The following is a 22,696-nucleotide window of genomic DNA, read 5'->3' as shown; positions in this document are numbered from 1 at the left end:
AACTTTCAATTAACTAATTCATTTTGTAAAAGGAGGTAGGCAGATTATGTCAAGGATTTCCCGAGTTTTCTGATGCAATAACAAGTACGTTTCCACTAACATGAGTTTTGTTTTATATTAACGAAAGGTATATTTGTATTGGTGATTTCATTTTGGAATCTCATTCTAGAAGCAATGATTAGTCATTTTTGATCACAACATTGTTTTTTATTGGTTAATAGATATTTGTGGCCACACCTCTATGAAAAATTAATGTCATAAATCATGTTCCTTTATTTGTTAACTTCGACACTATGCATTAATTTAGTTCGGAATTTAATAAAATTTATCGACCAAGTTTGTAAATATCTAAATGGAACATTCCATTGCATAAAATTTTCTGATTTGTATTGCATCAATTTTGTTTGAGTATTTTCATTAAAAGCAAATAAAATAGGATTCTTATTAGAATCATTTTAATCAAGGAAACAAGAATATTAAAACATGGTCCGTATCTGAAGAGGAGAAACGTCTTCATCGTGTTTGTATCGATCTGAAAACGGTTTGTTTTTCATGAAGATTCTTCGTATTTCCTTCTCATATTTTGTCATATTCCCTGTATCTTCGCTCTAATATTGCTAACTTTATTGAACAGCGTGACCTGTTATTTAATTTTGATCTACAAGATCTTGATTGGAAGGCAGGTATCAAACAGCTGATGATAAAACGTCATTATTGAATACGCCTCTTCGTGCGAAGTACTTTCGATCAAACATGCCTTAACTTTGTTAAAATTAGTTTCTCAGTAAAAAAACTCAGTAAAACTCAAAACTCAGTAAAACTAATTTATTTCTGTAAATAGGCTTAAAAAAAGCACTTTTACACGGTACGTATTTTAGTAAATGAGCCAATCTGTGTAACTAAGTTGTGTTTTGTGTATTTATTACTTAGGGATGGGGTCCGAACAGTCGTCAGTGCCTCAAAAGAAGCAGACACAGCGGGCCCCGCCTGTGCGGAGAGGGCACACCATTGCAGTCTCTAATGTTCCCGGTGAGGTTTATTCATCATCATCATTTCAGCCACAGGACGTCCGTAATGATCCAAATTGGCTGGTTGGTAGCAACCTGTACCCAGTGCTTTCTTGTTACCTATATGAGGTTGTCTGTCCACCACTAGATATAGAATACCTACTTCAGATCATAACAACCTGAAGTTAAAATTCTTAAAGCCCGGTCCGTGAGCACGTAGAATTTTGTCCAATGACCCCAAGCTACCTATCCTTATCGCTCGCGCGTAATTATATTGCTGTCGCGACTTTGCGACTGGGCAGTGAGTGTGCGAGCGCGATAGCAACATAATTACGCGCGAGCGATAAGGATGGGTAGCTTGGGGTCTTTGGACAAAATTCTACGTGCTCACGGACCAGACTATAGTTACAAACTTTTATAGTATTGCTCATCTCTTCCACCATATTGTAAGTTGTTACACAAATTCATAGCAACCAGTTTTGCATAATACTCTCATTTCTAGTTCACAAACAATACCTACTGAGGGCAACCGAGACACTGGACTCCACCCTATACATGTCAAGGAACAGTGCAAGCGGATTATTGTAATTCCTTGCAGATTCAAAATCAAAATTATATTTATTTGTATAGATTAATTAAATTAGTACTTACAAATCTTCAAATTCTCTTAAGGAGCCTATACATGTCTCGTTCTTTTTTTGCCCTACCAGCGCTTCGAGACAATAATTTAGCAAGTGCTGAGAAGAAGCGCCGCAACAAACTCAGTCACCACTGTCTGCCGGTTTAAAAATATAAAATATGTAGTCGGAAGTTACAATACATCCAGAAGCAAGAATTATCGCTAGGACCTTTGATAAAGAAGAAAAAACTTATTTTTGTGACAAATTATTACAGAAGCCAGACGCAGCAATGAGCCAACAGCCAGCGGTAACAACTCACCAGGAGCCAGCGTGTGCTCCGACTCGGAGCTCCCGTACATATCGTACACGGTGGACAGGCCTATAGGAGGTGAGGCTTATTGACATCTACTAACACTTATTGCTTCACCTACTAATATTTTATTTTAGTCAGATGCTATGAGTCTAAGAAGAGCTCTTAGACTCATAGCATCCTGGGAAACTGGAAACAGGATGTTCGTGTGAATTTTGATATTAAATCATGTATACTACTAAACTATATCTTGCGATAAACTGGATGTCTAAATAGATTCATTTGATGATATTATCTGATATTGGCCATCGCACTAAATAATTTAATTTACACGTATTTTCATGCGATGGCCAAGTCAATATATTTATGTAAAACGTTAAAGATTTCCTGGCCTGGACTTGGTATTACATGGATCTCACAACTTTTTACCGTAGAACAACTGAGTTGCGAGACTTGGTTTTTTTGACAAGTATTGTTTTTGATGGGATTTATGTCTTTCAGTAATCCTACTAATATTATAAATGCGAAAGTTTGTGTGGATGTCTGGATGTTTGTTACTCTTTCACGCAAAAACTACTATTTTTGATGAAACTTTACAGTATTATTGTTTACTAGCGGCCGCCCGCGACTTCGTACGCGTGGATCCCGTTTTACCCCCTTCATCTATATTACGCGGTTTAGATTTTTTCATACAAATGTTTTTTCCCGCTAACTCCCGTTCTCTTGGGAATTTTGCAATATCCTGTTGTAACTAAGCTTTAAGTTTACTAAGGTACCTGCATGCCAAATTTCAAGCGTCTAACTTAACCGGTTTAGATTTTTCATACTAAAGGATTTTCCCGCTAACTCCCGTTCCCGTGGGAATTCCTAAGTATACTATAACCTGCCCAGGAGTATGAAGAATAATTGTACCAAGTTTCGTTAAAATCCGTCGAGTAGTTTTTGTTTCTATAAGGAACATACAGACGGACAGACAGACAGACAGACAGACGGACAGACAGACAGACAGACAAAAATTTTACTGATTGCATTTTTGGCATCAGTATCGATCACTAATTACCCCCTGATAGTTATTTTGAAGATATATTTCATGTACAGAATTAACCTCTACAGATTTATTATAAGTATAGATATAGATAGATAACCCAGAATAACATATAGGCTATAATTTATGACGATATGTGACAAACTAAATCTCACGCGGGTGAAGCGGCGGGCAAAAGCTAGTCTTCATATAAATTAAACAAATGTTTTTGTTTTGAGAAACCGCTTGCAACTTTGTCAAAAGTTGCTTACGTGACATTGACGAAATCGTGGCCCTCAAATATGTTAAAATAGAGATACAATTTTGTGGTTTCTTCACAGATTCCCCCAAGACATCCACCAAGAGCCGCGAAGTGCGAAAGCAGACGGCGCCGCGGCGCGCGCTAAGTCTCCAAGCGCAAAGGAACAAGCGAGCACGCGATATAGTGGTCGTAGCGCGAGCGGGCGGTGCGAAGCAGGATGAAGATACTGCTAGATTACAAGTTAGTTTGCGGATAAATACATAGATGGCGCTTACAGTATTAGTATAATAGTTTCTAGCTAACAGATGGCGCTAGTAATATCAGGCGCTGAGCCGTTGAGTAACAATGTACAAACGCGTTCGCAATATAGTGGTCGTAGCGCGAGCGGGCGGTGCGAAGCAGGATGAAGATACTGCTAGATTACAAGTTAGTTTGCGGATAAATACATAGATGGCGCTGGTAAATGTAGGCTAGTAAAAATAGATGGAAAATATTACTTCAGTTTTCCACTAACAGATGATGCTGGTAACATTACTTTGGTTGCGCTGACAAGGTTAGTGCAGTTCTTCGCTAACAGATGGCGCTGATAATTTTAATTCAGCGTTGGTCATATTAATTCAGTTATTTGTTACCAGATGGCATTGTATAAATTTTAGTTCGGTTCTTTACTAATAGATGGCGCTGACAACTCACCAATAGATTGCGTTGGCCATATTAGTTCAGTTACTCGGTAAAAGATGGCAGTGTGCATTTATTAGTTCAGTTTTTTAATTATAGATGGCGCTGATACTGTTAGGTCAGGTATTCACTAAAGGATGGCGTTGATTAGTTCAGTGACCTGTTAACAGATGGCATTGTATTAATTTTAGTTCGATTCCTTATTAGTAGATGGCGCTGATAATGTTAGTTCAGCTACTCATTGATAGATGGCGTTGATAATATTAGTTCAGGTATTCGTTAACAGATGGCACTGTATTAATTTTAGTTAAGTTCTTCACCAATAGATGGCGCTTATAATGTTAGTTCAACTACTCACCAATAGATGGCGTTGACCATATTAGTTCAATTACTTTTTTTTTTTTTTTTTTCGTCTGGCAGCCCTGCCTGTCAGACGTACTTAGATCAGCTGTTAGATTAATTTTAAGATAAATTATAAAATAGTCGTAATAATGTATCAAAATACACTTAATTAGTGAAATAAATGTGTAAATATCGTGTACAAGTGTTTGCAAAACTGGACTTTGTGTAAACACATAGTTATAAGGAGATAAAATCGGCGACCAAATTGACAGCTACGACCAACGTACAAAATTAAACCGGAGCCACCGTTTAAACCAGGGGAGTACTGTTTTCAAAAATACTGTTTACTTTAGGTTTAAATATTTTAAATATTAATTTTGTATTTCAAAATAATTGATATTGCAATCTGTTTGAGGTTATATTTTTGTGGTTTTCAATCATTAAACATTGCTTTGTCACTTTCTTTATGGGAAGTAAATTGCAATCAAACAGTACAACAATATACTCCACAAACCTCATGAAAGTGAGATTCTATACAATTCATTACGATTCGGCTCTGTTGTGCCTCTCTTTACTTGACAATAAGTGGAAGTAAAGTTGAAGATAACAACACCTTGGCCGCAGACAAACTTACTCAGCACAATCAACAATATACTTTTTGACACCTCACTCATCTTTTGTTTGTTTGATTGTGTAAATTGTTAATAGTAAGATGTAATTTTAAACCTTGTTGAAAGCTAAAAATATTACCCGCAGAAAAAAAAATACAGTATAGTTTTCAATATTACTATTTGATTAATAATAATTTATAAAAAACTTTTCATGATAGTTGCATTTTGTGGAGTTAAAATTATAACTAAAGCTTAAAATTTCAAATTATAACTGTTATAACTCGTACCCCCTATTTTGCATAAATATCCACTGTACACTTCCTTTGGATAATTTCAGACAAAAACCACATTCAACATGCTCACACGCAGAGCAGCGGCACAAGCCATTGAGCTGAAACTTAGGAGGGCACTCGAGGAACTGAAACAGAGTCAGGAAAGCTGTAACCAACTCATTAGGGAAAGAGAAGAGAGTGAGGAGGAAATTACCTATATAATAAAAAAAAATACTGAACTGAAACAAGAATTGGCAGAACTGCATGGCCGTCTCCAGGAGGTAACCGAACACCGTGATGAACTACTGCATAGAATCAGTACCTTCGACCAGTGCAGCAATATCTTTGAGCAGACCTTGATGCGCAACAATGAGTTAGAAGCTGAACTGAGGGACGCCAATAAGACCATACTGCACTTCGAAGAGGAAAGAAAGCAGCAGGAGTTCACACACACTCTGAACCTATACAAAGAGCTAATTGGAAGCCCTGGTGGACGTGCAGTGCTTCCAGACCTAAATGTATCTTGCGACACCAAATTATCTGAGAACATTAGTCAGCCATTAACTTTTTCTAGTAGAAATAAATTTAAAAAATATGTTAAAATTAATAGGTTTATATCTAAAACAAAAAAATTAATAAAACAGCAAGAACAGTTTCACAAAAATATTCTGTTAAGGAAAAAGAATTTAGATTTAGTGGACAGTTTAGAAATCTACCACAGTAAATTAGTAGAGAGTAGGTCCACTCATAACTTGGACGTTGAAAGGTTGCAGGCTGAAATCACAAACTTGCATGACTCGCTTGCATCCATAACAGCTAAATATAATTCAGCCAGGGAACAAATTAACGAACATATCCTGGCAGCAAACAATCTCTTAGATCTAGGTAATCCTACTACGGATTTTAAATCTCTGCCAAATATACCAATGCCAGTAAGTCAGCAACAAACTGATGGCGGCTTGCGGCCTTCAATGTCTGCAAAAACTGAATTTTTAAATGTAAAAAAGTCAAACAATGTAGTGTTATTCTCAGATAGGCTAGGAGTTGGTTATGGCCCTATATTGCATAAAAAATTAAATTGCAAAATTACAAATAATTGTATGCCTGACGCATCCTTTAGTCAATTAATAAATGACATAAAAAAATGTAAACAATTACATAGCAAATCTATTTTAATTTTAATGTTTGGAAACAGCCAGAATATTAGTAGGAAAAATATTTTGCATAATTTTTCCACGCTGGCCAGCCTTAATGTTGAAAAGATATTTATTTGTGCCCTGCCATACTGTCAAAATGGCTCCTCAGATAATAACAAAAGTATTCACTTACTGAATACTTTATTATATAATTTGACTGTTCGTCATAGCGACAAGTTTGTCTTTTTCGACACTAATAAATTTATTAATAATAAGTTCTTAATGACAGGCAGCTCTTTACACCTGCCCCAAAGCATAAAATTAAAACTTGCTACTTTGTTAGCATATAATATTAACTGTGTTATTAACACAAAACTTATTAAACATTTTGATATTATTAGTAGAAATACTAATATTTCTGTGACGACCTCTGATTTAAACTGAGAGGGACGACAACAGACAGGTCTTTAAAAGGTTTTAATATTGTTCATCAAAATTTACAAGGCCTGGCTGGCAAAGAATTAGAATTAGAATTGTTTTTAAAAAAGTACAATGTTCACGTATTATGCATAACAGAACATTGGCTTAAAAAATATGAATTAATGTTTTATATAGGTAATTATAAAGTTTGTAGTTCGTTCACCAGGGAGTCGGCTATTAGAGGGGGGTCACTCATACTATTAAATAACCAATTTAAATGCAAAGAAAGGAAAGATATTGTTTCACTCTCAGTCGAACGAACTATTGAGCTTGCGTGTGCAGAGCTAGAGCAGTATATAATTATAAGTGTGTACAAGCCCCCATCTGCAAATTACCAATTATTCGAATCCACTATGGAGGAAGTCTTAAAAAAGGTATTTAAATCAAATAAGAAAGTGGTTGTATGTGGAGATTTTAATATAGATTTATTAGATAATACTCAATATAAAATAAGATTCTTAAACCTGTTTAAATCTTTTAACTTATTAAACCTCTTCAATGAGCCTACTAGAATCACTCCAACATCAGCTACTTGCTTAGATAATATTTTTTGTAACTGTAATATTCAAAGTAAATCAATAATTAATTGCCTTAGTTCAGATCATAGTGGACAATTGGCCACATTTGAACACCATCATGTCCCTAGTACAGTGGATGTTGTTTGTAGGCCAATAACAACTAATCGAATTGACAAATTCAAGAAAAACATTTGTGATAGTATTGATAAACTTATAATAAATGACAATAATGTTGATCGAATGTATGAGGATCTATTCAGTGTAGTGAGTGATGAGTTCAAAACCACATTCCCACAGAAAAAGATCCGAATAAATTCGATAAAATGTAAATTTGACGACTGGGCTACAACCGGCATTCACAAGAGTAGAAATAAAATGTATGAATTATATAGACTTAAAGCTGATACGCAAGATCCGAATGTTATAGAATACGTTAAAAATTACTCGAAAATATTTAAAAAGGTTTGTGTGGCTGCTAAATTGAATCATCTTCGAGACATGATTTTAAATTCTAATAATAAAGCTAAGGCTACGTGGAACATAATAAATAAACAAACATGTAAAAATAAATCGAAGGATAACACCTTCTCACTGAAAGTCGGGAATGAAGTTATAAATTCAGATACAGATGTTGCAACCACATTTGAGACATTCTTCTCAAACATTGCGTCCGAAACAACTAAAGCATTGAATTCATCGCCAATTCTTGCAGAGTCTCTCTTAAAATCTAATGTCACCGAGTGCCAGTCTCTACTCCAGTTCAGGCATATAGATTGTAATACAGTAATTAAAACCTTCAGAGAATTGAATATGAAAAAAACCGAGGACCTTTGGGGAATCTCTGTCAGTATTATTGGGACAATTATTGACACCATAGCTCCTCACCTTGCATTCATTTTTAACACATGCATTGATCAAGGTTGCTTTCCTAGTTTAATGAAATTAAGTAAAATAATCCCATTGTTTAAGGCTGGTGATAAATGTGACCCCTCTAATTTTCGGCCGATTTCTATTTTACCAGTACTTAGCAAAATTTTTGAGAAAATTATATTTCATCAACTTCTTTCTCATTTTATTTTCAACAAATTACTTCACAATAAACAATTTGGTTTTACCAAAGGTAGAAGTACTACTGACGCTGGAGTAGCACTACTGAAACACGTCTTTGATGCTTGGGAGAGTAAAAAAGACGCTGTTGGTATTTTTTGTGACCTTTCAAAAGCGTTTGATTGTGTAGACCACCAAACCTTACTAAAAAAATTGCGACATTATGGTGTTTCGGATGAGGCACTTGATCTGTTGAACTCGTATCTCACAGGCAGAAAGCAAAAAGTTTGTATTAATGGAACTGAGTCTTCTGGAGCACCTCTTACCATGGGTGTGCCGCAGGGATCGATATTGGGACCTTTGCTATTTCTTATTTATATTAATGACCTTCCCTACTTTGTAAAAGATCTATGTGATATTGTGTTATTTGCTGATGACACATCTCTCATTTTCAAAGTTGATAGAGGTAAAGTAAACCTTGATGATATAAATGACACACTCTCACAGGTTTTGCATTAGTTTACTGTTAACAACTTATTGTTAAATGCAAACAAAACTAAGTGCATTAAATTTACCTTACCTAATGTGAGGCAGGTTCCCACACAATTGATGGTGAAGAATGAACCATTAAATAGCATAAGTTCCACAACATTCTTGGGAATCACTTTAGACTCTAAACTTCAGTGGGGTCCTCATATTGAAACCTTGTCAGCAAGGCTCAGTTCAGCTGCTTTTGCAGTGAGAAAGATAAGGCAATTAACTGACATTGAAACGGCAAGGCTAGTTTATTTTAGCTATTTTCATAGTATAATGTCATACGGCATATTGTTGTGGGGCTCAGCTGCGGACATTGAAACTGTGTTCGTTCTGCAGAAGAGAGCAGTGCGGGCCATTTATAACCTTGGACCCCGTTTTTCCTTGAGAGAATTCTTTAAGGAGATTAATATACTGACAGTAGCTTCACAGTTCATTTATGAAAACCTTTTATATGTTCGCAAAAATATAGAGCAATTTACTAGAAAGAGTGATTTACACAAGTTCAATACAAGAAACAAAAATAAACTTGCCGTTCCAAATTTCAGACTGCACAAGATTGGTAATTCATTTATGGGGAAATGTATTAAACTTTTCAATAAATTACCACAAACTGTTGTAGAATTGCCCATTCATAAATTTAAAGCACATATCAAAAGCACCTTAATGAAAAAGGGCTACTATAAAGTTGATGATTATATAAAGGATAAAAATGTTTGGAATGTTTAACTACCTAGCTCGCATCAATACTTATGACTATAATTTGTATATTTTAAAGACTGTAAAACCTTGAAAAGGAGGCTGACAATAGTGACTGAGTTTCTTGCGCTGCTTCTTCTCAGCACTGGCCCATTTATTGTCCCGAAGCAGTGGTAGGGTTAATATTGGGACGTGTAAAAGCGCTTTTTTAAAGCCTATTTGCAAAAATAAATGAATTTTATGAATTTTAATTTTTAGAGATGGCGCTGCTGTTAGTTCAGTTTCTTACTAACAGATAGCGCTAGCAATATTTTCAAATTATAATATGTTTTTTAACTAATAATAATTTCTTTTACAGGAGATCCCAACATTTCTGCCTATTATGCGGGGAACGCTGGGACTGCCCGGCGCAAGGGACCCTGAAGTGTTAGAAGGTGTGTCTTTTTCGCTCCAAATTCAGGTGTATTTCGGAACTAAATGTAAGCCAGTGTTGAGAAGAAGCAGCGCAAGAAACTCTGTCACTATTCTCAGCTTCTTTTTCTAAATGTTCTACCTTAATACATGGGCATTTTTAAAATGAAATGTGTGAATTTATTAGTAAGTCAACAATAGCTTGTGCTTTATGGTAATTTGTTAAACATTAATACATCTATACCAATATTATAAAGCTGAAGAGTTTGTTTGCTTGAATGCGCTAATCTCAAGAACTACGGGTCTGATTTGAAAAAGTTTTTTTGTCTATTTATCGAGGAAGGCTTCAGGCCATATAACACGTTGCTAACGGGAAATATTAAAACTATTTTATAGCGTTCGCGGGCACAGCTAGTTTGCCCATAAAATGTGCAATGCAATGCACTAATGTCGCAAAATAATAGTTTTTTTTTATGCAGTTTTTTCATGAGTACAATAATAGGCTAGATAACAAAATTGCAATTATTTGTCCGTCAGACAGATACTTAAAAAATATTACTCGTATTTTTTATTTTCTTTCATAATTACGAGTTGAAATATCGGGTGACGTCACTTTTGAGTAGAATTTTTACTCAAAAGTGACGTTACGCGACATTTCAACTCAATATAATACAGTCCCCCTAGACAAAACGCACGTTTTGATCGAATCGAAAATCGAATCCGTCAAAACTCCATACAAAAAAGCCGCTTTTCGACCACTTTTCGACTGGTTTGCGATTATAATTTGCACTTTGTCTAGACCCACTGTAATGATTCGATTGCTAAATAAATTAAAAAAGAAGTGTCCAATTTTTTTTATTATCTGTCTGACGGACTAAAAAGAATTTCGATTTCATTACCCAGTCATCCCAATAGACAGTTTGACACCATACCCCAATAATTCGAAACCACAACTGTCTTAAAAAGACTCTTCATTCTGGTCTTAAAAACCTAATTTATTTTAAATTACCTGTAAATTTCGATTTTTGTTCGAATTGTAATTGAAAAAAAGTAGTTTAATTGGGTTGACAAAATAGTGACGTCACTTGCTTGTAGTGCCATACAAAATCTATGGGAGAGTTTCGTTTTGACAGTTTTAAAAAGTACGTCAATGGGGATGTTGCCTGGGTCAAAAAGCAAGAGTTTTAATTAGTCCGTCAGTTAACTTATCAAAAAATACTCTACACGTATTTTTCACTTTTTCAAACTAATGAAAATTTAAAGAGATAAAGCGCCCCAAAGTTCATAAGAAGAGGCCCGTGACGTCAACGCTTGCTTAAAAATGCCGCACGTTGTGACGTCGTGCGCAACTTCAACGCACCATAACTATGTAATTATTTGTTAGATTGACAAATAAAAATATATGTGTCCAATATTTTTTGATATTAAACATTACGGACAAAAAAATTTTTTTAGGCAACTAGCCTATTGACTGTGGTGTCAACATGTCTATTCTTCAGGCCTAGACTACCGGCCGTGGGTGCGTCTGACGTCACGCCTGCAGGCGCACTTGGCCGCGTGTGCGCAACCGCTCGCCGCCGACCAGATTGCACTCGCCGGTAAAGTTAAGGAGGTCAGTAGCACAAAATATAACAGAAGGTAAACTCATGTATGTACCTCGCTTTGCATACCTCTCTCGCTCGCACGCTCGGCCGTCGCGCTAGGGTTGTCTTGTCATGTGTTGCGTTTATTTCGTTATGATAGAAAAATGTTACTCTTAATACTATGCAAGAAAGACAATAACAAATATCCACGTATACTTATTTATATTTAGTACGTTATTATAGTAATAGTTTGCAAACAAATACACGAGAATGAAGTAGTATTTAGTTGAGTGACAATACTGACAATATTATAAATGCGAAAGTTTGGATGTCTGGATGTTTGTTGCTCTTTCACGCAAAAACTACTGAACTGATTTTGATGTAACTTTACAGTATTATTGTTTATAACCCTGAATAACATATAGGCTATAATTTATAACGATCTGTGACAAACTAAATTTCACGCGGGTGAAGCCGCGGGCAAAAGCTAGTTATCCAATAATTCCTAAAACCTCTCTAAAACAATTCGATATTCCTAATAATTGAGTTGGCTTTCAATTTCAGTTGAAATTCAAATAAATAACTTACTTACCTCCCCGAATCAACTGGTAATTTAAAAAATGAAAATTCGGTATTTAATGAAGAGTTTAAGCAACCAAATACCGAACAATTATAATACGACTTTTTCTGTTCACTCATTTTCGTCAATTTCGCATAACAAAATAATATCACAGGCGGTTGACCGGCGCGTGACTCAAGCGAACCACAGCGAACGTGTGGCGAACGTCTGTCGCGCCACGTCGCGCTCGCATTCGTCCAAGACAGTCTTGCTAGAGCGGTGTCTATGTGTGCGTGGCTCGAGCGCGTTTAGTATGGAGTTTGTCTTCTGTTATATTTTGTGTCAGTAGTAAGAGTAGTGGCAGATTAATGGAAGGCAGATTGGTAGAGTGGAAATTCAGTGGCAAGGCAGATATGCAATTTAGCAAAGGACATCATCCACGTTTCATATATTTTTGGTTCAAAATCAAGTGTCGGCCAATAAAAAAAAGTGCTGTATTCTGACAGAATACGTTGCCTTAGCATTTGTTACTATGGCACCAAAGCCGTAGCTCCACTGTGCGTCGAGTATTTGAGATCTAAAAGTCATCGACTATTCATACATTTTTTGTTCAAAATCAAGTGCCGGCCAACAAAAAAAAGTGCTGTATTCTGACAGAATACGTTGCCTTAGCATTTGTTACTATGGCACCAAAGCCGTAGCTCCACTGTGCGTCGAGTATTTGAGATCTAAAAGTCATCGACTATTCATACATTTTTTGTTCAAAATCAAGTGCCGGCCAACAAAAAAAAGTGCTGTATTCTGACAGAATACGTTGCCTTAGCATTTGTTACTATGGCACCAAAGCCGTAGCTCCACTGTGCGTCGAGTATTTGAGATCTAAAAGTCATCGACTATTCATACATTTTTTGTTCAAAATCAAGTGTCGGCCAATAAAAAAAAAGTGCTGTATTCTGACAGAATACGTTGCCTTATCATTTGTTACTATGGCACCAAAGCTGTAGCACCACTGTGCGTCGTAGTATTTGAGATCAAAGTCAGTCGTTTCATATATTTTTAGAACTCAAATACTACGATGCACAGTGGTGCTACAGCTTTGGTGCCATAGTAATAAATGCTAAGGCGGACGTATTCTATCAGAATACAGCACTTTTATTTTTTGGCCGGCACTTTTGATTTTGGACCAAAATGGATGATGTCCTTTACACAAAACTAAGTGGACTACGAGTAGATTTGTTTGAAATAAAAACCAGAAATAAAAATAATCACGAACTAGTGTTTGTATTACTTTGTATGAAAAAGCTAGACATCCTGCTTTGCATAGTTCCCTGGAGGATTAAGGACTGCCATAGGTTTAACTTCAATGATGATATAGAAGCCATAAAATTGTGTTACAACCCTTATCAGAAACTAATTGTGCATCAATTGCCTTTTTAAAATAATATTAACCTCAGTATCTTATATCTTATCTTATAACTTATCTTATTCTTATCTATATATATAAAAGAAAGTCGTGTTAGTTACTCCACTTATAACTCAAGAACGGCTGAACCGATTTAGCTGAAAATTGTCAGGGAGGTAGTTTAGAGCCAGGAGAAGGACATAGGATACTTTTTATCCCGTTCGAAATAAAAAAAAGTCTGCTTATTTATTGCCATTAAGGCGGAACAAAGTTCGCCGGGTCTGCTAGTCTATATATATAAAAGAAAGTCGTGTTAGTTACTTCGCTTATAACTCAAGAACGGCTGAACCGATTTAGCTGAAAATTGTCAGGGAGGTAGTTTAGAGCCAGGAGAAGGACATAGGATACTTTTTATCCCGTTCGAAATTAAAAAAAAAGTCTGCTTATTTTTTTTATTTTTTTTTTATGCATAACAAGGCAGGTATTTGACCACAATCGCACCTGATGTTAAGTGGGATGCGGTCTAGGATGGTACATATCTGCCCTGTAAGTGCCTATTCACTCTCGCCTTGAAAAGGCCCGGATTATAGTATTTATTGCCATTAAGGCGGAACAAAGTTCGCCGGGTCAGCTAGTATTTAAATAATACACAAACAAAATGTTTTTTTCTCTGTCCCAGGCGGACACCGAAGTGTCCCGTCTTTACTCTCAGATGGTGGACAAGCAGCGAGCCAACGCGAGACACGCCGAGCGCCTGTCCCGCGTGCATGAGGTGGCCCATCAGCTGTCCCGGTGCAACTCGCTGCTTAACCAGGTCAGTGGGACATAATATCAAGGTCACTCTATAGCGACAAGGTCACCCGCAAGGACATTTAATAACGACAAGGTCACCTGCAAAGTCAGTTAATAACGACAAGGTCACCAGCAAGGTAACTTAATAACGACAAGGTCACCTGCAAGGTAACTTAATAACGACAAGGTCACCTGCAAGGTCAGTTAATAACGACAAGGTCACCAGCAAGGTAACTTAATAACGACAAGGTCACCTGCAAGGTAACTTAATAACGACAAGGTCACCAGCAAGGTAACTTAATAACGACAAGGTCACCTGCAAGGTCAGTTAATAACGACAAGGCCACGCTGAGCGCCTGTCCCGCGTACATGAAGTCGCCCATCAATTGTCCCGGTGCAACTCGCTGTTTAATCAGGTCAGTGGGACACAAATTAAGTGGGACACAAATTAAGTGGGACACAAACTAAGTGGGACATAAATTAAGTGGGACAAAGGTTATGTGGGATAAAGATGGTGGTCACTTTATGACGGCAAGGTCACTTAATAATGTCAAGTTCATTTAATAACGACAAGGTCACCCGCAAGGTCAGTTAATAACGACAAGGTCACCAGCAAGGCCAATTAATAAAGACAAGGTCACTTAATAACGACAAGGCCACATGCAAGGTCACTTGATAACGACAAGGTCACATGCAAGGTCACTTAACTACGTCAACAAGGTCACTTAATATCGACAAGGTCACTTGAGCGCTTGTCCCGCGTGCATGAGGTGGCCTACCAGCTGTCCCGGTGCAACTCGCTGCTCAATCAGGTTAGTGGGACAGTAATTAAGTCGGACAGAGGTCGAAATTCAATCATAATCATAACAATTTTATTGTCAAAATTGTGTACAAAAAGCGGTAATTTAGGTCGCTTGATAGTGACAAGGTCACTTAATAACGGCAATGTCACATGCAAGGTCACTTATAACGACAAGGTCAACTGCAAGGTCACTTAATTACGTCAACAAGGTCACTTAATAACGACAAGGTTCACCTGTAAGGTCACTTAATGATGACAAGGTCACTTGAGCGCTTGTCCCGCGTGCATGAGGTGGCCCACCAACTGTCCCGGTGCAACTCGCTGCTTAATCATGTCAGTGGGACAGTGGGTCACTTGATAAGGCAAGGTCACCTACAAGGTCACTTAAAAACGACAAGGTCACTTAATAAACTCGAGGTCACCTGCAAGGTCACTTAATAACCACAAGGTCACTTTATAAACTCGAGGTCACCTGAAAGGTCACTTAATACACTCGAGGTCACCTGAAAGGTCACTTAATAACGACAAGGTCACCTGTAAGGTCTCTTAATAATGACAAAGTCACTTGAGCACCACTGTCCCGTTTGCATTAGGTCGCCCACCAGCTGTCCCGGTGCAACTCGCTGCTTAACCAGGTCAGTGGGACACAAATTAAGTGGGACACAAACTAAGTGGGACATAAATTAAGTGGGACACAAACAATACACGCCGAGCGCCTGTCCCGCGTGCATGAGGTGGCCCATCAGCTGTCCCGGTGCAACTCGCTGCTCAATCAGATCAGTGGGACACAAACTAAGTGGGACACAAACTAAGTGGGACACAAATTAAGAGGGACACAAATGAAGTGGGACACAAATTAAGTGGGACACAAACTAAGTGGGACACAAACTAAGTGGGACAAAGGTGGTGGTCACTTTATGACGGCAAGGTCACTTAATAATGTCAAGGTCACTTTACAACGGCAAGGTCACTTAATAACAGATCCCTTTCAAAGTAACATACAGTAAGGTCACTTAATACACGCCGAGCGCTTGTCCCGCGTGCGTGAGGTGGCCCACCAGCTGTCCCGGTGCAACTCGCTGCTTAATCAGGTCAGTGGGACAGCGACTCACTTAATTGAGAATGTTACTAGGTATGCAAAATCACTTGAAACCTTTGTTACAGTTAAGCTTTTACATATACAAATACATTAGTTTTTATTTCATTCAAAAATACCAAGTATAGCCTGACCAGGAACATAAAAACCCTGGCATAGAGGCGCGTCAATTGCATTTGATAGTGCAACACTGAGTACAGTCGTACCTGTGTTAAAATAATAGACTAACTTTATGTATCAGGATTCAGGATTACGGGCTAAGGATGATGGGCACTTTTCTATGGAATCTGGGCGTAAAACCAACAGAAATGTAACTACTATTATTTGTTAGGACTTAATATCAGAAATATATTTTCATATAAATAACTACCAAAAACTCCCGGGTTTGCTTGGAAATTGACATAATGTGTGATAGTAATAGGTGCTTTATTACGCAAACAAAAAATATTATTAATTAATATACTTATAGACTTACATTTTAAATACATTTAGTTATTTATCCATTATTATGTCCAACAGTTCAGGAGTGGGGCTAACAAATGGTTTATTTAAACCATGTTCTACATTATAAGCGTAGGACCATATCTAGGTACCATTTAGAGAAATGACATGAACTGAACACAGTCATGTTTCAATGGGATTTCTACCAGTTAAGTTGTTGTGTTGTCGCATAATCGATCACGGATCGATTATTAATCGAATTGCCAAAAAACGATTTATCGAATAATAATTCGATTAATCGATTTTATTGATTACCATCATTACTATCATTTGATTGTTAATTCAATTCCTTATTTTCAGCAATATAATCGATTATTGCAATCGAATAATCGATTATGATTTATTCGGTATACATACTTACTAAATCGATAGAATCGATAGTAAGATATGATACAATACTCTCAATATGATCGATAAAAGCAATGTAATTGACCTGATACTATTTTTATTACCCTAATGTGATGTGAAATACTATGGAAACTTTGCATATTCAACGACCTCTATCTCCGTATCCCCGCGTATTTCAGGGTTGTTGTCATACTATGAAATGAAGTACTAGTATTAAGCTTTAATTTAGTATACTTTTTGTTTCTGTTGGTTTAACGCCCAATATGCCCATCATCCTTTGTAATTTCATAAATTAACGAAAAAATATTATTATAGGTAACCTGGTTTAAATAAATTAAATGAAACCATCAATCGAGCTAGTAGGATTTATTTTATTATTCATCAATAATCAAATTCAGAACTTGAATATTCAACTGCAATGTCTGCTCATGAACGCTTCAAACTCGGTACTTCTTTCCCAATTCCATAAAATTCAACACTTAGAAAGTGACAAAAAACTTTAAAATAGGTAGTTGAAACAAACCACAGCTAATTTTCATAGTGGACCGTACTATACGATAAACATGTCAGTCAATTTGACAACCTTTGTCGGAAACATTATTCAATGAAAATATTGTCCGAACCCTTAGTATTTCTCTTCGACAAATACTTTAACACAATGCGAACCACTTTTCTTTCACGACTATAAAAAGATTTTAGCAATTTAATTCACAAAATCAATTGCGCACATTTAAAATAAAGTTTGTTTACACTTTGACAGCAATAGACTGACATGCAAGGTGACATGTCAATGAAGTTTTCAGTTACTGTTGCCATTAAAAGAAATTAGTACCATTAGTTTTCCGCAACATGGCGAGGGTTTTTATGTTCCTGGTCGGGCTATAGTTATGATTTTATAGGCATTCAAAGTTCGCTTAAATATCGAGTCCCGCCGACGGTCACGTGACCCCGCGTGACGTACATTCACAGTGTCCGCTCACTAGACAACGGATTTAAACAATTTTTTTTTGTAAATACATACATATTATACATATTAACACCCAGACCCATCACAGAAATTAAAATTGAACCAAACCCAAACTTGATGCGATTATGTCGTTTTATTGCGAAGTACCTTCCAGCTCCATCATCAGACCCTGATTACTATATAGAATTGAAGTACTCGTCAATACAAAACGAACGAGCCCAAACTCGATGGATTTAAGTCATTTTATTATGGAGTTCCTATGGCCACCTTCCAGCTCCACCATCAGATCAGCTCCATGTCATCATAATATTGCATGGTCATCCAAATTACATGTGTATGCGAAATTTCAGCTTAATCATGAGGTGGCTCACCAACTGTCCCGGTACAATTAGCTGCTTAACCAGGTCAGTGGGACAGTGTTTGAGCTGGCTTAATAGTGCCAAGATCATTTAATAATGGTAAGGTGGTCACTCAATAATGGTAAGGTCACTTAATAATGACAAGGTCACTTAATAATGACAAGGTCACTTAATAACGACAATATCACTATAACGCTTGTCCCGCGTTCACGTTGTTGCTCATTAGCTGTTCCGGTGCAACTCGCTGCTCAACCAGGTCAGTGGGACAGTGAATAAGTGGGACAGAGGTCGAAATTTAGGTCGCTTGATAGTGGCAAGGTCACTTCATAACGGCAAGATCACTTAATACACGCCGAGCGCTTGTCCCGCGTGCATGAGGTCGCGCATCAGCTGTCCCGGTGTAACTCGCTGCTCAACCAGGTCAGTGGGACGTAAATTACATTACGAAACTTCCCACCTCTCGTTCCCACCGCTGCAACTCCTGTGTAGCCAGGATCTACAGCTTGACCGCCAATAACCCAACCAGTGAAGGCCAAGTTTGTCCCGGGGGAAAGTTAAACTGTCAAGTTACGTTAGAAATGATCAGGTTTAGGATCGCTTGAACGCCCGCGCATCAACTGTCCCAATGTAACTCGATGCTTAATCAGGTCAGCGGGACAATGGTTAAGTTACGGGACTATTCCCACCACTCGTTCCCAAGGATCAGGGTCAAAGCTTGAAACTTAGAAGCCAGGAGAGAGAAATACAGTACCTGGAAGATTTTTCAATTATGCATTTATCCAAAAATAAAGAAGAATGAAATCAGTAAAAATTTTCGAATTCTCGCGTATTTTTATTTGAAATTATACAAAAAACACGAACGAAAAAACAAGTATAGTCATATGTATTCCTATTAGTAGTTTATAATTTTAAGTGACACATAAGAATGTTTTAAATTTAAAAAAAATTAAATGTTCATTACATAACTTTTTGTTTAGGTGACATTTCTTGTTTTGCCCCTGTACCCTGAAGGGTATTGAAATACAAAATTCAGCACTATGCAACAAAATCTTCATGCGTTTACTTTCATTTTAAAATAAACATTCTTTTGCAGACTCTTCAAGACATAGAAGAACTGAACCTACTGCTCCCAGAAGAGAAGAGACTGGAACCATTCGTGTGGAGCGCCGAGCGGTGAAACTGTACATAACATCATCATAAAAAAATTCATAAAACTCATTTATTTCTGTAAGTATGCTTTAAAAAATTAACTTAAAAAAACCGACTTCAACAAATCGTTCAAATTGGTTCATAAACGGCGGAGATATTGCGTATAAAAAAGTTCATCCCCAATTTTCCACCCTTGGAGGTTGTTTTTTCTATTATTAAATTTAAATGGGACCACCCTTGAGGTATTACCCATACGCCGAAAAAAGATTTGTTCAAATCGGTTCATAATTGGCGGAGTTATCGCGTAACAAACATAGAAAAAAAAAACATACGGGTCGAATTGAGAACCTCCTCCTTTTTTGAAGTCGGTTGAAAAGCACTTTTACACGTCCCAGTATTAACCCTACCACTGCTTCGGGACAATAAATGGGCCAGTGCTGAGAAGAAGCAGCGCAAGAAACTCAGTCACTATTGTCATCATCATCATCATCGTAGTGTGAGTTTTACACTTCTCAGCACCAGCCCATATGTGGTCCCGAAGTGAAATGAAGAACATTTCATAAATTCAAAGCACATATTAAAAGTACCTTAATGAAAAAGGGCTACTATAAAGTCGATGATTATTTAAAAGATAAAAATGTTTGGGATGCGTAACTGCCTAGCTCGCATAAATATTTATAACTATTTATTTTGAAAACCTGTAAACCTTTGAAAAAGAGGCTGACAATAGTGTCTGAGTTTCTTGCGCTGCTTCTTCTCAGCACTGGCCCATTTATTGTCCTGAAGCAGTGGTAGGGTTAATACTGGGACGTGTACCTAAAAGTGCTTTTTTAAAGCCTACTTACAGAAATAAATGAGTTTTATTGAGTTTTTTATTTATAGTGGTGGTAGGGCAAGCTATATTTGGGACATGTATAAGTGCCCTGGAAAGGGCCTATGTACTGAATAAAATATTGAATTTTGAATTTTACATCAAACGTCACTAGTGAGCGCGTAAAAAAATTACATTAAGGGTGGATTCGACCAAAGAAGAGTAAATATCAATCTCAATAAATCGTCAGTTTTGACATATTTCCCATACTGAAACTGTCAATGTGCCAGTTATACCAGGAGTTATTCTCGGATAAGTTTGGTCGAATTGGGCCTGAATCACAAACGATGCTCGCTAAAGTGAAGCAGCAAATCGAACGCACAGCGTTGAATAGAGCTCTGTGATTGGTTCGTGTGTCACCCTGTGCGTCCACGCGCACTGTGAGACCTCATAGTAATGTTTGTGAATACGGGCAATATATTTGAGAAATTGATTACTTTATTTAATTTAATTTTTATATACGCTGACAAATAAAAAACGCTTGTAAACCAGTCAAACGGAAGATTTCCTAAACATATATTATTATGTATGAAATATGTAAATGTAGGAATTGAAACCCAGGTTGTATTTCTTCAGCTGTATTTGTATTTACTCCAGGATAAACCACAAAAAATAGGAACGTCTTAGAACCGTCTTAATACTCATCGTCTTCTGTTTTAAAATCCCGTCGTTCTTACTTCCTCACTCATTCATTCCGTCTCACTCACTCCCTTGCGTTCCGTTTCACACTCCCACATAAATTATTATGGTTGATAATGTATAATGAGAAATAAGGATTTTTATAGCAACAATATTGTATGAGTGACATTATTTAATACATATTTTCAAAAAAAAATCTCAGCACCAGTTCTTATGTTGTCCCGAAGTGGTAGGGCAAGCTATAAAAATCAAAATCAAAATTATTTATTCAGTTTAGACCACAAGTGGCACTTATGAACGTCAAAATATAGTCTACTATATAGGTATATAAAAATAAGTCAGGTTTTCCTCCCTGACGCTATAACTCCAGAACGTACGAACCGATTTCCACGGGTTTGCATTAGTTGGAAAGGTCTCGGGCTCCGTGAGGTATATAGCAAAGAAAATTCAGGAAAATTTAACAAACGAAATACCACGCGGGCGAAGCCGCGGGCGGAAAGCTAGTAAATAATAAAAAAAGAAAAGGTTGCCCTTATGGGGCACTTTACAACATGTCTCCTTATCTTTTGGGCCCTACCAGCGCTTCGAGACAAACATAATAATATGGCAAGTGCTGAGAAGAAACGCCGGAACAAACTCGGTCACCACTAGTTGCCAGGAATTATCTAACGGTAAGAATAACCAAATTCAAGTACTTCTTATATGGGACGTGTATAAGCGCCCTGGAAAGGCCTTAGGTAGTATTGAATAAAAGTGTATTCGTAAATTACAAGAAAAATATCTAAATCATGTTATTCTGTAAATACAGACATGAAAAGAAAACATCATCGTTATACAGTATTATTAGTGTTTTGTCTCTGTCACTCATGTCAGCATCTAGTTATGAGTGACAGAGATAGAGTTAGATCCACAAAATACAGATGGACTTATCTTTTTCGACATAAACAAACATGTCACTTTTGTAAAAGTTAATATTTATAACTTTTTGTTTTAAAATATGCTTAAAAATGTATGATACTCAATATTATAACGAAATTAAGTCTCCTGTAATATATTTAAAGTTGATTTGTATATAAAGGTCATTTGTAAATTATTTACTCGTTTCATTTTTAACCCAACTTCCTAAAATTATTGTAAATACGCTTTTGTTAGAAAACCAAACTTTCTACGACTGAACTTAGTGGCCACAGTAGTTTATTATATTTGTTGTTATTTTCGTTGGCAGATTTCTGTGAGGGTCAAAATTGGCAGATTTGTTAATAAATATAATTTAATCTGTTTAAAACACCGAAAAAAATAATTTGTTGGGCAGTGTTTAATGCTGCTACTCTCCGCTAGATGACACTATATCAATGAACGAAAGAAATATGCACTAGTAATTTTGATACGACCACTCCCCGCTAGATGGCGCTATTTAACACAAATAATCTTTTTGGCCAACCCACAAAGATAGGATTTTAAGAATTATTTTATACTGATAATTAACTATAACGCTAGGTTTTAAAAGTTATGAATAATTCATTCTAGTAATTAATAAAAGACATGTCGCCCTTGAAAAATTTTGTCCAACCCTCATATTTAAGAGTTGCGAAACCAAGAAAACTTTCGAATCACAAAAACCGCATGTTAATAAATGTAAAGTTTGGCCTTGGGAGGTCTTCAAGATTATTTATTACA

The 22,696-nt window shown here is 36.7% G+C and overlaps 2 protein-coding genes across 2 annotated transcripts; both read left to right on the top strand.

The window, feature by feature from the left end:
* The first annotated feature begins 33 nt into the window (after nucleotides 1-33).
* Nucleotides 34-3,487, top strand: LOC135085587 (uncharacterized). The gene is made up of 4 exons (XM_063980360.1): nucleotides 34-84; nucleotides 931-1,029; nucleotides 1,902-2,015; nucleotides 3,303-3,487. Exons 2-4 carry the CDS (start codon nucleotides 933-935, stop codon nucleotides 3,485-3,487), a joined length of 396 nt encoding a protein of 131 aa, XP_063836430.1. The 5' UTR covers nucleotides 34-84; nucleotides 931-932.
* Nucleotides 3,488-3,568: 81 nt separating this feature from the next.
* LOC135085586 (BLOC-1-related complex subunit 5) lies at nucleotides 3,569-22,112 on the top strand. Its single transcript, XM_063980359.1, has 5 exons — nucleotides 3,569-3,649; nucleotides 9,899-9,974; nucleotides 11,451-11,563; nucleotides 14,175-14,309; nucleotides 19,454-22,112. The coding sequence occupies exons 1-5, from the start codon at nucleotides 3,569-3,571 to the stop codon at nucleotides 19,535-19,537; spliced, it is 489 nt and encodes a 162-aa protein (XP_063836429.1). The 3' UTR covers nucleotides 19,538-22,112.
* The last annotated feature ends 584 nt before the right edge of the window (nucleotides 22,113-22,696 follow it).

Source organism: Ostrinia nubilalis, chromosome 29, assembly GCF_963855985.1.
Source record: "Ostrinia nubilalis chromosome 29, ilOstNubi1.1, whole genome shotgun sequence".
Taxonomy (NCBI): Eukaryota; Metazoa; Arthropoda; class Insecta; order Lepidoptera; family Crambidae; genus Ostrinia; species Ostrinia nubilalis.
The sequence above is the reverse complement of the archived record's forward strand: the minus strand, read 5'-3'. Positions and strand labels throughout refer to the sequence as shown.